This window comes from Dermacentor andersoni, chromosome 4, assembly GCF_023375885.2.
Source record: "Dermacentor andersoni chromosome 4, qqDerAnde1_hic_scaffold, whole genome shotgun sequence".
In the NCBI taxonomy this organism is placed as follows: domain Eukaryota; kingdom Metazoa; phylum Arthropoda; class Arachnida; order Ixodida; family Ixodidae; genus Dermacentor; species Dermacentor andersoni.
In genome coordinates, this window is record NC_092817.1 from 74018324 (window position 1) to 74035900 (window position 17577).

The 17577-nt window shown below is 44.3% G+C and overlaps 1 protein-coding gene across 3 annotated transcripts in view; it reads right to left on the bottom strand.

The window, feature by feature from the left end:
* The window catches only part of LOC126536785 (cell adhesion molecule Dscam1-like), a 181384-nt gene that overhangs the window by 78809 nt on the left and 84998 nt on the right, over window positions 1-17577 (bottom strand). For all 3 annotated transcript variants that reach the window (XR_011893865.1, XM_072287871.1, XM_055073933.2), the window contains exon 4: window positions 4733-4894. Coding sequence is in view for 2 of the 3 variants with exons in the window: in XM_072287871.1 (XP_072143972.1) it covers window positions 4733-4894 (162 nt within the window). In the remaining variant the exon portion in view is untranslated. The remainder of the gene's footprint in view (window positions 1-4732; window positions 4895-17577) is intronic.

Here is a 17577-nt window from a genome sequence, read left to right on the forward strand (position 1 = left end):
TTGCATTCATACAACGTTAAGCAACATTCGTTAAACGGTGCCATCATTTTTGCGACCTCTAGATAAACAGAACTGGGAACATTACCCGAAACTATACAGACCATTTAGCAGCATCCTGATATGCATCAGAAACTATATAGGCCATTTCAGCCGCATCAAAATACGCATCAGCAACATTGCAGTACCCAATGGTTCTACACGTATTTTTTTTTTCGTTGGCTGTGATTTATTCTTCATTGTTTGTACTGAAGTCGTGCTCAAGGTTTGCTTTGGTCGGTGAGCTTCCTGAGTGTTTCCTATCGCGAGCAATGCGCTCACGCTAGAGCCAAAGCTCAAAGCTGCAATGTTTGGTGCTATAGAATTGATTTCTGCTATGCAATAAAGTAGTTGCATTCATAAACAGAAACACTATATGTGTACCCTTCAGCTTTGACTCAGTAAGTGGAACTCCTGATAAATGAAACCAATTTACCTGGTCTTTTAGGTTCCGTTTAAAGAGAGTCAACTCGAATTTGTTAACCCTCATATTGTCGTTGTATTCATGGGCTTTACGAGGCGTCCGCGGTGTCCTTAGTCAGCTTCCTTAATTTTTATTTAAATAGGGGTTGCTTATTGTGTATATGGTATGTCGTCCAAATAAGCTGCTCGTTCTTTATGTACCATATATCTTCAGTTTGCTGTGCAAAGCGTAAAAATAATTTAAACACACACACACACACACACACGCACGCACTCACACGCACATGCACAAGCACAACTCGCGACGAGTAGTGTTTTCGTGGAATAAATGTAGCATTAACCAGTTGAAAGTGCCTTAACGACACTTTACCTTGATTTATCTAAGTTTGAGCCCACAGTTCGTTTTTCCTGTCGGTCTTCATTTTGACATCTATTTAACATAGAATTGGACGTCAGAGACATGTCGCCTATATCATTACTGATGCCTTAAATTAGGTCTATATAGCAGAACAAAGAGAATCTGCGATTTCAGTGTATGAATTCACTTTCGCAACCTAACTTCGGTGTTCCAAAATCGCGTACAGCAGCAAGTTAACTTACAAGCAGGAGTCGTCTCATACTACGGAAGACAAAGACGTAAATTTTATGAATGCAGTTTGAGGCTGGGACTACCATTAGGTGAAATGAACAGTAAGAAAGAACAAGCCAATAGCGAGAGGAAAAGAACGCAGAGTACACGAAAACAAAATCACTCCACTGCGCGTTCGCTCACAAGGTCTAGCCCCGGGAGTCAACGCAGTTCCTAAGTGAGTGCCGGCTCAACGAAGCCAGCAGTTTCGGCGATTCACTAATGTTGTTTAGCTCGGGAGACGCCGAAGCAGTAAAAGCGCCCTGCACTGGAGGTTGAACGGCCGATTTTCCTCAGCGAGGGAGGCACCGAGGAAAAAAGAAAGGTGATCTGAGAGCGGTCACTTTGTCCCAACTGGGAGTCCCTTTTAGCCAACTTTGATCCGAAGGCAAGGAAGAAGTGGAACATTTCACCTCTCGGCTTGACGACTGAGTTGAGAACAACGAATGATACAAAGGAAGGCTTTCCGCACTACCAGGCAATGTCTAACACCGCTTAAAAGAAGGAACAAAATCTACCGACCTCTCGATCGCGCCGTTGCGCCAGATGAAAGCGATGCTGTGTGAGAGTGAAACTAGGGCGTACTGCTCTCCTGTGAAGTAAGAAAGCGACTGTGCCATTACTCATCAATACGGAGAGTGAAGTCGGGGCTGACAGGAGGTGTACAATTGTAATTTTTTGAACGTAAGCTATGCCGGTATTTCGACATGTCGACAGAAAGAGGTATGTAATTTCAGTGCAGATGTTGCATATTGCTCCCAAATATGGCACCTTGTTTTAGAGAGCGCTGCATTCAAATCTCTATGGAGAGTCTGAACTCAGAAACGAATTACTTTACTTTAGCAATGCAGTTCGTTTTTGCATCGTGCAATGCCTACTTAGGAAATGCTGAAGTCGATTTTACTCTGCAGTTCATCGCTAAACTTTTAACAAAAACTGAAACAATCAGTCAACGCTGAAATCCAAAAGCTCCGCTGGCCTTTGCGGAAGCTTGTTGCAAATAAGCGCTCGTCTAAATAGACCTGTTAGCATGAACCATCCGGGCACGTCACTAAATCTAAGGTTCTTCGTGACTTCACAACTCACACTTTCTCTGTGGGCTGCGATATTCAGAGTACGGTGAACACTAAGAAAGCAGCAAGGCAACGCAGTTGCTGCAAGAATCTAGTACCTTGAATAAACGAAGTTTCTGATGTGTGGGTAAGAGAGAATTTGTCACGAGGAAATTTTAGCATTTTAGCCTCCCTGCATTGCTAGATTCCTTTCATCACCTCTGCTCCACATTAAAATAAAAACGCCGTAAACAAGGACGTCTAGAATTTCTTTTTTTGCCTTTGTTGCGCTGTTGTCCCCATGTTCAAGTTGAACTGACAAGCCCAAGTTTGTACATTCGTTAGCTTTGGTTCAACCCTACAAATTAAAGCACTGAAGGTGGCGGTCTTACAGATCCCTGTGGTCTGCTTTTCGTGCCATCATGTAGTCAAAATCAGAGGGAGATGCAGTTTTTATAGATTTTAGTGATAGCTAGAGTTATTTGCCTACCCAACGGCCTTGTATGCTACCTCAGGTGTTGGGCTAAATATATGATATGTGTGGTAATTAAAGCTATAGACAAACACACAAACAGTAGATACATACATTAGCACGCACACTTGACCTACACATGAAGTCCCGTTAAATCTCATTCATGAAGTTTCATGAAGTACACCAGTTCTAACAATATTAGAAGTGCTTTGATTTATTGATGATACACGGCTTCATGAAGAAAAAAAAGACCGAGCCCAAATCTTCCTCCTGAAGAATATACTACTACAACTATCGGGTCAGTCCTGACAAAGTCCTACTTTAGGCGACCTGCTAAGCCTAGTATTTGAGCGTCTGCACTGAACTAAGGACCTGTAGGGAATACGAGTGGTTATGGACTGACTATAAACGTCGCGAAGGAGGCGACGGAGGAAGGGAGAAAGGGGGAAGGAAAGTTGATCGATCACCCCCATCCGAGCGTGAAAGGTGTGGTACCGTCTTCTTGTTTCTCACTCACTCTGCAAGCGATCAATCTCGGCTCGACCTTCTTTTTTCCAGGATACAAAACGCTTTAAAGCCACGCTCACGTGCAATATGAAAATGTTGGTGCTGACTTCCCCATTCTCCCCTGAGCGTCATATAGGGAAGTAAGAGTACGCCATTTGGGTATTGCGCGGGAATAAGAGAAGCCTGTGATATCCAACGTATCGCAGATGCTGCGCCAAATTTTATAACAAAATATTTTACTTTAGCACGAAAAACTTAGCTCGATAGGCTGGAGCAAAGTTGCAGCTGTGCATTGCTTACAAATCAAATTACTGTCTAATCGATCACTATGCTAATTAAGCCTTTGCTCAAGTAACATTGCCTTGTTTTCTGTTTTTTACAAGTGCTCTCTCCCAGGTGACCAAAAATGTTGAACAAATTTTGAGTATCCTTTATGTGTATTGGTGTTTGGGCGTTGCAGGTATGACAAGCGTTAAAATTATAAATTACGAATGTGCCACACAGGAAACGCAAGTGCCCGGTGGCCATGATATATGGGACAGCCATTTGAATGGTAGTGCGTTCATAAAGATTTAATAGCAATGTAGCAGTTTCATGCAATCCAGAAAATGTCGCTTATTTACTGGTCAGTTTGTCACTATATACGAAGTATTTTCCGTAAAATGTTCTTCAGGGAATTTGTTGAGGACGCTGCGATTGCAAATTTCTTGGAACTATGTTCCAAGAAGCAGCAGCAGCAGTTCCGCCACACAGTGCGACAACGCGGAATCATGCAATAGCGCGCGTATGCGAGTACAGCATACCGTCAGTGTGCAATTGGTTTCTCGAACCACCCGCTTGGTGCAAACCAAACGAGCAAGAGAAATGATTGGTAACTCGGCAATGTATCACAGTGAAGAACGTACTAGGAACCTGTCAGCGGCTTGAAAATAGTGAGAATCAAACTGGGAGGAAGTGCAAGTGAAATAGTGGGAATGAAAACAGCTGAAGCCTGACTGAAAACTGAAAGAACGAGAAAGAGGAAACAGCGTGCGCTGTCTAGTTCATTGCCAACGGTGCAGTACTGAGCGCCGAGAACTTCGCACTGGCACTAATGCATAGAAATCTGTGTGCATTCAGTGTTTAGACTGCACTTGCAAAGTGCTTCGTCCCCAGAAATGCAATGAGGCAAACTCTACAACCCAAGTCAACCCAGTAGAGTGGCTGAGGTTGGGAGCACTCTTCGAAATCACTGAAATTGGAAAACAACGCACCGGTGCCTAAATGGCCGTATGCCAAAAGTGTACTGCGCAACCCCGAATTCCCCAATGTTTTATTATCGCGGCAAATGACATGTCACGAAAAGAAAGCAAACAGGAAGAGAACTTGGGCTAGTTGATTCGACATACAGAATAGCACAGCAGTGCGAAAGACATGAACAAAAGGAAGAGGTGACGTACATGCAACAAAATGTCACTCAACGTCTGCGTGTGTCATAGGTCTTCCATTCGAAATGGGTTTTGCACCGCTGTACCTTTCCCGCTACCTAAATTATTTTCACTATCATACATCCTACAGATATATTATCGTCGTGATAATTCGTTTGCACGCCAAATTTGAAGACCGTTCACTCACCGGAATCTGCAAGCATGCCGATAGTGACACCGTCGTCGAGTACCCACGACGTCACCGTGACGTAGTCCCTGACGGGCGGAGGCAGGTGACAACGGAGGACAGCCGAGTTCCCGCGAACAACGTAGGCGTCGTAGACGCTGGCCATGAACTTCTCCAGCACCACTGTTTGGATGAAACGGGAATAGGGAATGGACGAAGGAATAGAACAGAAAACATTTTAAATGATAACACGCCTAGCCCTCTGCAATCCTGCGGACAGACAAAAGTCTGACCGCAAAGTTTAGGGGTACGCTTAATACTAGTCAGTGGCGAAAATAGAGGCAAGCCCAAATGGTCAAAGTAAATGAATTGCAAAAATGGCTTTATCTTTGTAATACTGTACGAATTGAAATTCAATAGAGCGAAGTGTTTTGCATAGACAATGCGCTATGAATTGCATATTTTGCAAGAACGGACCTCAACTGGCTCGGCGTCTAGTGCAATGTAACTGGCGCTGCTTAACAAATCAGCTTCAAATCAGCTTCACTTATACATACATTGCAGGTGAGTTTTCGCCGTTGCCGTCGCCGTGATGTTCGGAATGAGTCCGAGTGCGAGGAGGACGTCCGGCCAGCGTGCCGTTTGTGCGCGAGTGAAAGCGGGCGAAAGGTTGTCGAGAAATATCGTGGCGTTAGGTACATCATCTATCCTTGCGCTACTTGCGTCTCAAATGGGAAGACGCTAGATTGAGGGCATCCTAGAGGAGTAGAGCAGACGTCTCCTCCCCATGGCTAGGTATGGCTGTCCGCGCGGCTGATTGCATACGCGGCACGCGTGCCTTATGCTGATCTACGGCAAGTGCGAGGACTAAGTGGCTGGTGGCTTCATGTGCTCTCTCTTCCCGTGCATCTTGTGTTGAGTCATGTAATATGAAGTTTGGAGACGTGACACAGTTAACTTAAAAGGAAGCTTTAGCTCGGGCCCTACTCCGGTGCTGTCTATTCAAATGCATGTAAAACGCAGAAACACTTTTCTGAGATAACCGCTTGGCCGATTTTAATGAAACTTGATGAATTTGACAGAGAAAATGAAATTATAGTGACTTGTAGCAGCGAAATTTCGATTTGAAGCCTAAATTTTTAAAAGGATTTTTCAAAGATTGGTAAGGAAGCACAAAGTTCACAAATTTGGTAATGGATTGGTAATGGTAAGGATTGGTAATGGAAGCACAAAGTTCACAAATTTATAGCTCTACACCGAAAACGAAAACTGATAATTGCGTTTTCTGAAAATTGGCGATCTTTAGCAATGTTTACTGAAAACTTGGCGGCTTAAGTCGAAACTTCGCTACCAGCAGTCACTATATTTTGACGTTTTCTGTTAAACACAGCAAACCGCATCACATTAACTGCAGTGGTTGCGGAGCAAAATGATTTCTCCTTTCCCAAGTATTTACATAGGAGGCCCCGATTTAAAGCATCCTCTTAAGGCACGAAGCGTTCAGTTTCGGACAAACACGCACGATCCCCACTTCCGGCACTCCTTATCACGTCAGCGATGTGTCAATGAGTTCTCGTTGTCATTGAGTGAGATCTGTTCACGTTTTTCTGCACGCGCGCGGCAACATGCTTCTTTAGTTAGTAAGCCAACGTTTACTGCAGTTTATACGTTATATGACACTATAACATGGTCATCGAGTAATTGGTTAACACTTTTCTAACGCTATCAATGCGTCGCCTTTCGAGTGAAACTGAATTTCTTTAATGCTAAGCATTGCTTTAATTATACTAGGCACGCTCCTCCTGCACAGACGAAGGTGGACAGTGGTATCCAGGTGTCGACCCCGTTGTGGTGCAGCGTAATTGAATGAGATTGAGTCACGTCACAGTCAGCCGAAAGGGTAAAAAGTATCGCACGTTGTGCGAATCCAGTTTTGCTGCTACGCGCCCGTAAACTAACAGCAAATTGTGCCAGAACCACCTCACTCACTTCCTGGACAGCCGCACTGGTGGCATAGCTTGAGTGGCGATGGCGCTGTTGGCGTGTCGCGACGTACAGAGTGTTGAAAATCATTATAGAAGCGGCCATGTGCCCTTTCTTCAGGGATTCAGGAATTGCGCGGTAACGTTATCCATGGCACACACTAGGCGCGACTGGCAAAACAACGTATCACTGTGGACAGGAGCGCTATTTGTCACGATAAGTTCGAGCAGTGGTGGGGATAACAGAATCGCTAATGCCACACTTATAAGGAATGAACGAAAAGAATCGTCGAGATTGGGCGAGACTCTTGCCGAAATGGCCGGTGTTGTAGTCGCAGATGTACGCAACGGCCGCCTCTCCATCACTGAGCTGTACCGAGGGGCAGTCCACACTCCGGCCTACCACCATTTCCATCTCGCAATTGATTTTTTCTGTCCTCTGCATCGTTTGTGGCCGCATTACGGCGTAGCGAGAAGTGCTACTTTCTCTGCATCCCGTATCGTTGCGTGAATGGCGTGATTCGTAAGCGCAGCGCAGACGATTTCGGCTGTCATGCGAGCGTAGAAAAAGTCGCTGGTTCTCTTTGGCGCATAATCGAATGTGCGGAAGCGCCGTGAAAGACCGTAAAAGGAGGACGGAAAGCTTCGTGTTCCCATCTACCATATTTCACTGCTCCAGCAAAAGGAGGCCGACCGGAAACAGGAAATGCGCGTCACCGTTTTCTATATACTCCGGACATGTGATTCCGCTGGTGTAGATATGTAACTTATTTCCATTCATTCAGAGTATTGCACATACAACGCTACGAAGGAGAAATGCTGTTACATCCTGTTTTTTTTCTTAGTGAAAGGAATTGCAAGCCGGATTTATATGGTGCCCAATTTACTTCTTTTTTTCAAATTTTGTTTGTAAGAGAAATTTCCTCTCGTATTTTAGCAGGAGAAAAAAAAGGGAAAACAACCAAACGACCAGCGAAAGATTACTGCATGCTAAGGTTCCAACGGCTAATACAGAAACTCACCACGTGATAACATGCACGTTACCGTCATTTCGTCACAAAAATAGCACCGTTCACCATTCAAGCTTCACTCAATAAACCAATAAACTACCATCAGCAGAATGCTATGTAGGACGTAGTGAAACATGAATGTATTTGTGTGGCATTCCTCGATTCTTCCCGTATCGTTTATACGTGCCTATATCTGATACGTATTGAATATAAATAAATTATGGTTCTTCAATTTCAAACGTTTTTAGAACCAGACACTGCTAGTGCTCCGAGTGAAGCGCCAAAACATTGCTAGCATAGAGTAGCATGCCGTGAACTTGCGTTTTATTCTTTGTGCCTTGAAAGATACTAAAATTCACAGCACACATATCTAAGTTTTCGTTCAAGTGTTTCTTCTACCGACGTTAAATCATCCACGCAGAAACATTGCATAAACGCTGCGAGAACAGCGCGCCCGGGAAACGACGCCTCCAAAAAAGAACATGCTTCCACGGGGTGACTAATCCTCCCCATCGAGATATCGGAATAGGAACACACAGCCACACGAATCAAACTATTCCGTGCTGCGTGATTCCTCGCAAACTTGCGCGCCGGTAGGCGAGCGCGTTTGCCTGCATTGACAGTGAGGCATTCTTCCCTGGCACACGAGACAGGAGAACACGCGGGGACCTCACGCAATTCAATTTCGCCGTAGGCTCCTGGCACAGCAACCGTCACCGCCGCAAGCCACCACTCACTTCCTCGTTTAGCCGCGAGTACACAAAGCACAACTTTGCGAACAGCAGACCGGAAACGCGAGTGTTCGCGCTGCATAAACGGACGGTGGAATGCGCGAACAGCCTACGCCATTAAAGCGGCATTGGTGTGTCTCGGCATTCCCACAGAAGTGGACGCCGAAAAAACAAGGAAACGATGCACTTCCATTTGGCGCGTCATTCCATTGGTTGTAAGACGGCGATGCGGTACCGCATGCAAATCGCCCAACTGCGCTGCGTACGCGTTTCCGGAAGCGTTCAAGAGATGGCTGCTAGCAGTTCACGTCGATCTGCAGCACAGCAGGTTATGACGGGCGCGTAAACTATATGCACCGGCGGAAGTGTGACGAACGTCATTGAAAACGTTTTTCACATGCAGATGCAAACTGCCGCCATTGAAATCTCGCCAAAGAGAAGGATGTCAAAATTGAAAAGATATTCTCAGTTTTTTTTACCAAAGAGAACCGGTGCCGTATCGTTCAATCATTGACAGCCGACTCGCAGACACGCTTCACAATGGCCATGTTTAATGTATACCGACGATGGCGTAAAACAGGACCTGCTACTACGCGTGGGCGACAAGACTGTTGTTCTACCTCACAAACGATCAGTTGGAATTCTGCCATTCGGGTTGCGAAAATGTTGCGAGTAAACAGTTTACTTCCTACTGGGGGCATAATTAAAGTTTGCACACCTATGCCGCAAGTTTCTAACGGACGTGTTATTCCCCTTATTTCCATCCTTAGCAATCAGTCCTTCGGGTATTTGCACCAGAATTCACATAACGTACGCCGATGGTTAGCCTTTGAAGTGAAATAGGAGTCAATGTGCGTGCTCTAATATGGCCATAATCGGAATATTATATGTACATACTGAGACGTAGGGCGTTATTTGTTGCTCATTTCATTATATACATTTCTGTGAAAAAAAGAAAAGAATGTCTTCGCTATACCAGTTACTATAGTTGCAACGAAAGCCGCAATTCGCCGCGCTGTTCTTTTTCGTCGATTTCCAGATCCACACATGCATGCTCTTAGAACAACAGTTCTGGGTTACTACATTACGCCCGTTAGCGTGGAAGTCAGGTCAAGTCAGGCCTTAGTCAGGTTACTGCGTTGACGGGTATGTGGTACTCTTTATTATTTTTATTATCTTTCCTTCTTATCTATTCTCTCCCCTTGCCCCTACCTGAGGTGCAGGGCACTCAACTGAACACGTCCTTGATGAGCCTTCCTACTTTTCCCCCTTCGTTTTCTCTCTCTCTCTCTCTGTTTGGTAATTACAAAACGAAGTGATGGACACGTGATAATAGCCTTTCCGCTGAAGCAAAATACATAGACTACATGCTCACCGAGAGCTTTCAGAGCTCTGCATATGTGCTGATCGTTTTACCTACATTCGCATTAACAGCGAAGGACGGTATACAGTTCGTTGTCATAAACAGGCAAGGGCTTTGATTTTCTGTCGTGCGGCAACTTTTGTAGGAACACTCAATGATGATGTGACGGACGCTGTTTCACTCAGAAGAATTTCACAGTGGAGCTGTTAGAACCACGCTGGGTTTCTCTTGACGTTCGCAGAGTTGCTAGGTCGTTCTTTTTCATTGTAGTCCACAGCAGCGCGAAGAGCGGTGTGTTCGGAACCTGTATATGTCTTGACCTGCGAAGTCTTAAACTTGATGACTACCGATCGAAATGGTATAACAATGGCACCCGTCGAACTTTCCGAGAGCGAACTGCAACCTATTTGCACTTTGTGTTACCGTACACCTGGACGCGCACAGAGCCGTTAGTTACCCCACCGCTCTACGGTCTGCGTTTAAAACGTTTTTCTCTCTGGTGTGTCAAGCGTCATCATCACCGCCAGAGTGGCCACCAAAGGTGGGCAACTTCGCGAGGTTCCCACCTCATGAGGTCGACCTCAACCTCCCTTTGACCTCGACCTCACGAAGTTAGGAGAGATTGAGGTAGCATTGGCTACTGGTAGGAATTCTGTGAGTGAGGTCAGGAACGTTGACTTCAACCTTATGCCAGAGTTTAAGGTTCAGTGAGGTCGGATGCTATGTGAGGTCGAATTTTGAGACCAATCTTATCCTCAATTACTTACGTCCCCGTCTGCTGCTCCCGAATGAATTAATCCGCGTTACTGGTTCAACTGGCCGTGCCGATGCTGCAGCCTGGGCACCAGCTCAGCAGCCGAGCGCATGTAGTAGCTGCGTACCGTGGATACGGCAGCGTATACCAAGCCGTCATTTAGTGAACCGTCAGGGTTAACCAAGAGATAAACGCCGGGGCCGTACGTTTCAGCTTCGCTGGTTAACCATCTGTACGGAGTGCTTGGGCGGTGATTTTTTGTTAATGTCCAATATACCTATTATCTATTTCTTGCATAAGAATGAGGTTTCAAGAAAGCGTGTTATGGACTCCCTGCAATACGATGGTTATCAATGCCAGAAAATTGACCGAACCACCCGTAGAACACCCCGCTTACATTTAAATACGCACCGCTAACCGATTGTTGACAAGTCTTTAGCGATCATGAAACGCGTGGAATTCATACCAGAAGGGCGGACAAGAAATAGTGACAATGTCAAGGACAAAGTTGCAAAGAATACAAACTTACGCATTCATGTGTGACAGCGTCACCTGCCTAGAAAGTGAAACTTGATTAATTACATTATGCATGTAGCCATAAGAGCCACACGTCACGAATGACTCCGCTCAGCTCCAGTACGTTAGTCGGTTTGGCTTCAGGCTCAGAAACAAGAAATATAATGAACACCCGGCTTCCTATGCAGAGTTCTTGTTTCCTTCTGTTTTCGGTAAGGCACGGAGTTCATGGGCGAGATTTGTTCATCGACGGAAACAGACACTATCGTGTAACTAAAACAAGCTATAACATTGGTCGATACTTCGTGTATTGCCTTAAATACATAGTTTTTTTTCCTACAGAAAAAAAAAACAGGTAAACTAGATGGCGGAAGGCGTGGAGGTGAACCGGAAGACAAGTATTCAGTGTGCCACTCTGTACTGGGAAAGGTGAGAAAGAAAGGAAGTATAGGCAGAGAGAGAGAGAGAGTGAGAAAGAGAGAGAGAATGAATACAAAATGTATAACACTAAAATTTAAAAATATTAAAATAACTTTTAGGAAAAGGTTAAAAAGGAGGCGAAGGCACTAATGAAATTGTCCTGGTCAAAGGACCCTTGCTGAATGACTGACACGCCCTCGTTCTTTTATCCATGTGCGTGTTTTCTTTTTGTAAACTTGGCACAATAATTTTGAAAGTAATATAATGAAAATGAAAAGCGAACTTTGAGATTGATAAAATCAGTAAATGAAGCCGGCTATACTGCCAAACACAGGCAAGGGGACGCACACGAGACCAATAAGAGTTTATACGCACTTCGGTTGCCTTAACGTGTTTTCCTGCGTATATTTCTTTTATGAAGTCAACATTTATTTTCCAACAACGACGACCTGATCTTTTATGATTGGCTTCATGTTTGGTTAATGTGCATTTAACAACAAATGCCTCCATCACGCCCAGCAATATTAACATTGAACCCTTGCATTGAAAAGTGATCGTGAGACTATTCATACCAAGATACGGCGACGAATGCTTGACGATAGCGGAATTTGATAAACTGTGGTGCAACCAATGTTCGAAAGTAACCACTGGCAGTGAAAACGTGATTCTTCCCTTGTCAACAACAACGTTGAAAATGCGTAACCAAATGAGCGAGAGCGCGCACCATGGCAGACGATTCTCTCATCTAGCGTCACTGGAACGCGGTCCGCACCGTCAGGATCGGTAGAACACGTGACTGATTGTTTACCTACGTCATAGGATGCCTTAGATGACATGTTTCGCGGCTTGAACCTTCAAATGAACAAACTTATTTCTGAAGTATTAATTTGCCATATCATGACTAAGCCACGTGTATCAGAGACATTAGGCTGTGCTTACGTATTTATTTCAAAGTACCTTAGAGGCTCCAAGGAGAGCATTGAGCAAGGAGGGCGTCGTTGAACAAATGACAGCAGAAATCCTATACATGAGAGATAAAAATGTGAGAGCTAAAAATGTTTACGATGACAACGTGCTTACAAAACAGTGTTTCAAATAAAAACAGTAAAACAGTATACAGAGTTGTCGGGAAAGGAATGAAAAGTACTGTTCACGGTAACATAAAAAGCGGCGTATTGCTTGCGCAAAATAACGCACATAGCGCGAGCACATCAAACAAATAACAAAATTGAAACACCAAATTGAAAAAGAAAAATGGGAAAGACTAAGTATGCTCAGAGAAAGAGACAATTGAACCCGGCGTACAGAACGGCGCATTAAAAGAAAGAAAGAGAGACATGGCACGTATATGACATGAGATATGTACATATGAACCTATTTGTTATGATGAAAGCTATGGGTTCAGTAGTTGTCTGAATTTATATTTGATCATTTGCGTGACAGTGCTGTTAGGAAGCGAATTTCTTAACCGAATTGCTCGCGGTAGAGCCGAGAAGGTAAATGCGTTAGCGTTCCCGTAAATGCGAATGAGGCTTACATCATTACAAAGTCCTCGTGATGTGTAAGACGCGCGTTCCAGTGGCAAGTTTGTTGGCTTCATTCGGTGAACATATCTATGAAGCAAGGACAGGAGTGCTATGTCACGCTGGCTACTTAGTTATTATGTCATGTCATGTTATGTCCAGTTAACAGAGTCGACATTGAATACCCTACCACGAAGTAAAAAGATGATGCTGAGGTGGAGGACCCGACCTAGACCAGAGCGAAAAAGTTTGAGGTCAGGTTCAAGTGAGGTCTACGGCGGCCACTGAAAGTTGAAGCGAGGTTTATTGGGTGTACGTCAATCTCATTGGACGAGGTTGAGGTTGAGTGACGTCATCAAATCTTTTTTGAGGTTTGCCGACGTTTCCGGGCCACATACAGCGTTCGCGGGCTCTCCATTGACAGTCAAGTCGTTGCGTCAAAAAGAAAGGGAAGAACACACACACAGACATTGCGGGGTATAACTCGCCAAGCTTCATGTACGCGACTTATGTGGCTAAACTTTGTGTTGCTGTGTGTCTGAGTTAGTGAGTTCTAGTGTGGCATTAGTGTACTTATGTGATTGGACTTTGCGTTATTGGGGTTTGGAGTTGACTTTTAGTTTTAATGCTTTCAAGTTAGTTATTTTTTTCATATCTCTATGCGTATAAAGCAGTAGCCGGTGCCAATAAAGGGTGACGACATCTGCTAAGCACTATATATTTAAAGACACAAAGGCCGCAGCATAAGTGATTGTGGCAGTACACATTAGTCCATTGTGTCACGGCGAAATTCTCTTAAATGGGCGCCGACCAGAAAGCAAAAAGTAAAGAGCAAAGCAGAATAAAGAAGCGTGTTACACTATTGCTTCTACGCCCTATGAGGAGTAAGAAACATTGTATCGATTTTTTTTCAAGTTTCCACTCGATATCTGAGGCATACGCTGTTTCCGAGTCGCTCTCGATTAATTTTATTGTGCTTCTGCTCTGAAGATAACTTAGGTCAGCGAACGCATTACGTTGAGCGCAAGAGGATTGTTTAAGCGACCAAATATACGAGTTCCGTTTTGGTTAACCATTATGTTAAGATTCATGAAAAGCGAAATTCACATTTGGGAATATCATACATATAAGACACTTCTCGTATAGCGGCGTTCTATTGTCATTTAAGCGAGGGTACCTACTGCCTCAAATACAAAAATGATAATGGACTGTTAGAGCCTTTACACTCGCAGTGCAGCTGGCATCATCACAAGCATCATCTTTCATCGCAAGTGTCAGGTACTCTTGAGCTAGTACTTGCATTAGACTCAATTCTGAAAACGTACATGCACACAAAAACACAAAAAACACGTCGCCACCATCCCGTTAATTACTTCGTGTCATGCTTCGAAAACTCACAGGCATGGATTTCGGACTAACTGCTAAATTTAAACGTAGCTCACAAAAAAAAAAAAAAAAAACCTCTTCGAACAGCATATCAAACTTTGAGGCTTAACTCCCCTTGACAAGAAAGCAAATTCTTTTCTTGTCAGAGGTGGCTTGTTAGAAAAAAAAAAGGAAAACGCGGAACGGGAAACCCAGATCACTGAGAAGCCACAACTTTGGAGCCTCTGACGAGCATAGAAAAGACAGATGCTCTTCTGCACAGTCTTGCCTTGAGCCCATATTAGCACACTGTTCACTATTATTACGTGCTTTTCGGAGATATTTCTCCTTTCGATTTCGTCGCGTCATCTAGTAACGAAAGTGATGTAGTTTGCAGAAAAGGCATCGCATGTGACTCAAACAGACAGACGCTTCCTTCGTGTCGGCGTAGGGATCTTGAAAGAACACAACCACAAAAATTGCAGAGTCTAACAAATCGAAATATAGAGTACTGCGTAAGCTTGGACCTGTAGTCATGAGGAAACAAAGCTCACCTCCAGCAACTCACCTCAAGCCTTCTGCAGTGAGCTCACGTGACACTTCTCGTATAGCGGCGTTCTATTGTCACGTGGACGGCAGCTTTAGTTACCACTTAGTCCGTATATTCTTTTACGACCAATAAAGCAGAAATTAAGCGTGATATTTTCACACCAGCGGCATAACGTTCGCATAGAGGCATAAGAATTCAGTGGATTGCCATATTTATAGATATACTTAGTATAGTGCGAATATGACCTAAAAACACACGCAAGGATAAAACATTCTGGGAACAGCTTAATCTGGTCAGGAGAGCGCCCCAGTCAGCTGCGGCTCGAGGGGTCCTGGATTGAGGCTTCCCGACGGAAAACGCCCCGGTACAATTTTGTACAACCATAAAGTTTCTATCTATATCTCATACTTTTGAAGCACAGTCCCACCGGATTGGTTCATAAGTCTTATCCCAAATAAAAATGGATGCTCAGCTCATCATCATGCATCATGAGTCAACGCTCGTGATGTGCAGGAAAAAAAAAACGGCGTAAAAGTGACGAAGATAAACACAAGAGAACATGAGCTTTCGATAAAAATAGTTGTATTGTGCACTTGTCTGTGCATTGTCGCGCCTGCATCTGCGCTCCGCGACTTTGGAACGTCATGGTTCTTGGCCGAAGAAAAAAATTCTATTGCCGTAGAGCATCTGAAAGGCTTTTATATCACCCGTAACGATAGCGCCCGTTTGACTGATACATCAATTTCTTCGTTGGATAGTGAGGAGAGGTTCTTTCGCGGCAGACTGCAGTAAGGCCATCATCTTGTAAATACGCATTTCAGCATTATTGATATCATTACTTCGTACTGAACTTGAGCTGCCTCATTCGCAAGTGGGGTAACGTGCTTAAATTTGCGACTTTGAAATAAAATTATTTTACCATGTGCGCCAGCTCCTGTCTCTACCTTCTCGTCTTCGTCTTCATTGCGCAGTATCTTTTTCCTAAGCATATCTCCCGGAATTCACAAAAAGAAAACTACCCTGGCAGAAAGTATCAATCACGTGACATGTGCACAGGGATATGTACTATTGAATATTATTGGGTTGGTGTGATGTATAACAGACTAAGCATTAATAAAAACAAAAATTGAGTTGACAACACTCTTCGCAATCCTTCCTAATCCTGTCAACGTTGAAAGATTGTTTTCGATTGTCGAGCGCCTGATTTTAGTAGAAGGACAGCAGCTAGGCAATTTCAGGCGGCCTCCCACAATCTGTCAGTCCCGCTTAGGCATCGGTGACAGGCTCTGCAAACGCGCAGTGTCAGACCCATGTTTGAGAATGCCTCAGTAGAAAACGTAACAATTTTTTTTTTCAAGAGGCGTACCATGCTTGCCGCAATCACCGCCGCTGTAACAAGCTCAATTTACCAAGGCCAACAGATACAAATGTTTCAGGGAAGACGACTTGAAAGTAATGCTGTCGTTACGGGCCTTATTCCCTGTCAAACGTGGATGGCATTCTGCCACTCACTTTATATGAGCGTACTAAATTTCTTCGGCGTGGAGATGTGACTAAGCTTCCGTTCTTGTTTTTTTTGTTGCAATTTGGATCTAGTTAGCTTCATCGGCGCTTTTTGCTTTCCTTATACTTGTCGATTGACGTGTCAATAAAAATTCGCTGATTCAATTTGTTTCGTACCAGTTTTCTGTTGGTTAAAAAAGCGCCTTGAGCTGCACAATTTTACAATGTTCCGTATCATAGAACGCATAAGAAGTTTGTACAGTAATCGTCGCTTTTAGCCTTTAAACACGCTTATGGAACCACAAAAATTAATCACTGCAAGAATAAAACTGCAAAACACACTTGAACAAGTTTTATCGTTGTCATAGTTCCATCGCGATGTTTGCACCTCCCGTCGCGTTATTGTAAGTACGAAATAGTACTCTACAATACTTTGCGGAAAGCTCTTGGGAGCACCCTATAATTTTTGCCTATGACGTAGGGGCCGGCTAGGACTCCTTCCGAAGAAACCTTTGGCCATGGGCAGCAAGAACCTTCCTATTTTTTATGAGCTTGCAATTCTTGAATGAGGCTCGCTTTCGAGCGAATAATTTACATTTGAGTGGGACATGTTAGTGCAATAAGAAACTTGTGTAGAAACCATCGACGATTATTTTCAATGTAATCGAACAGCCCCAAAGAACGAGTGAACGAGCAAACGAGCGTGATGGAGAGAGCGTTCTCCTTCCAAAGTCCGACCACCCACCACCAACAGGTCATGAAAACGGCCGAAAGAGCTAAAAAAAAAGTGTACACTCTAAAGGAATTGGATGCGTAAGAAAGGACAGGGGGAGCGTTATAGCGTTATACCTCAACTTTTCTGTTTGAAGGCTGAGTTATAACACGCAACGGCATCGGCACAGGAGTACGCACTCATCAGACAAACACCCAACACTGCAATGAGTGAATAATTAGAAATAACTGCGAAAAAGATCGTTAGGCGCTTACGCAATAGAACCCGTGCCTCTTTTCAGTATGCACCCTCCGTGGTTGCTCAGTGGCTATGGTGTTGGGCTGCTTAGCACGACGTCGCGGGATCGAATCCCGGCCATGGCGGCCGCATTTCGATGGGGGCGAAATGCGAAAGCACCCGTGTGCTTAGATTTAGGT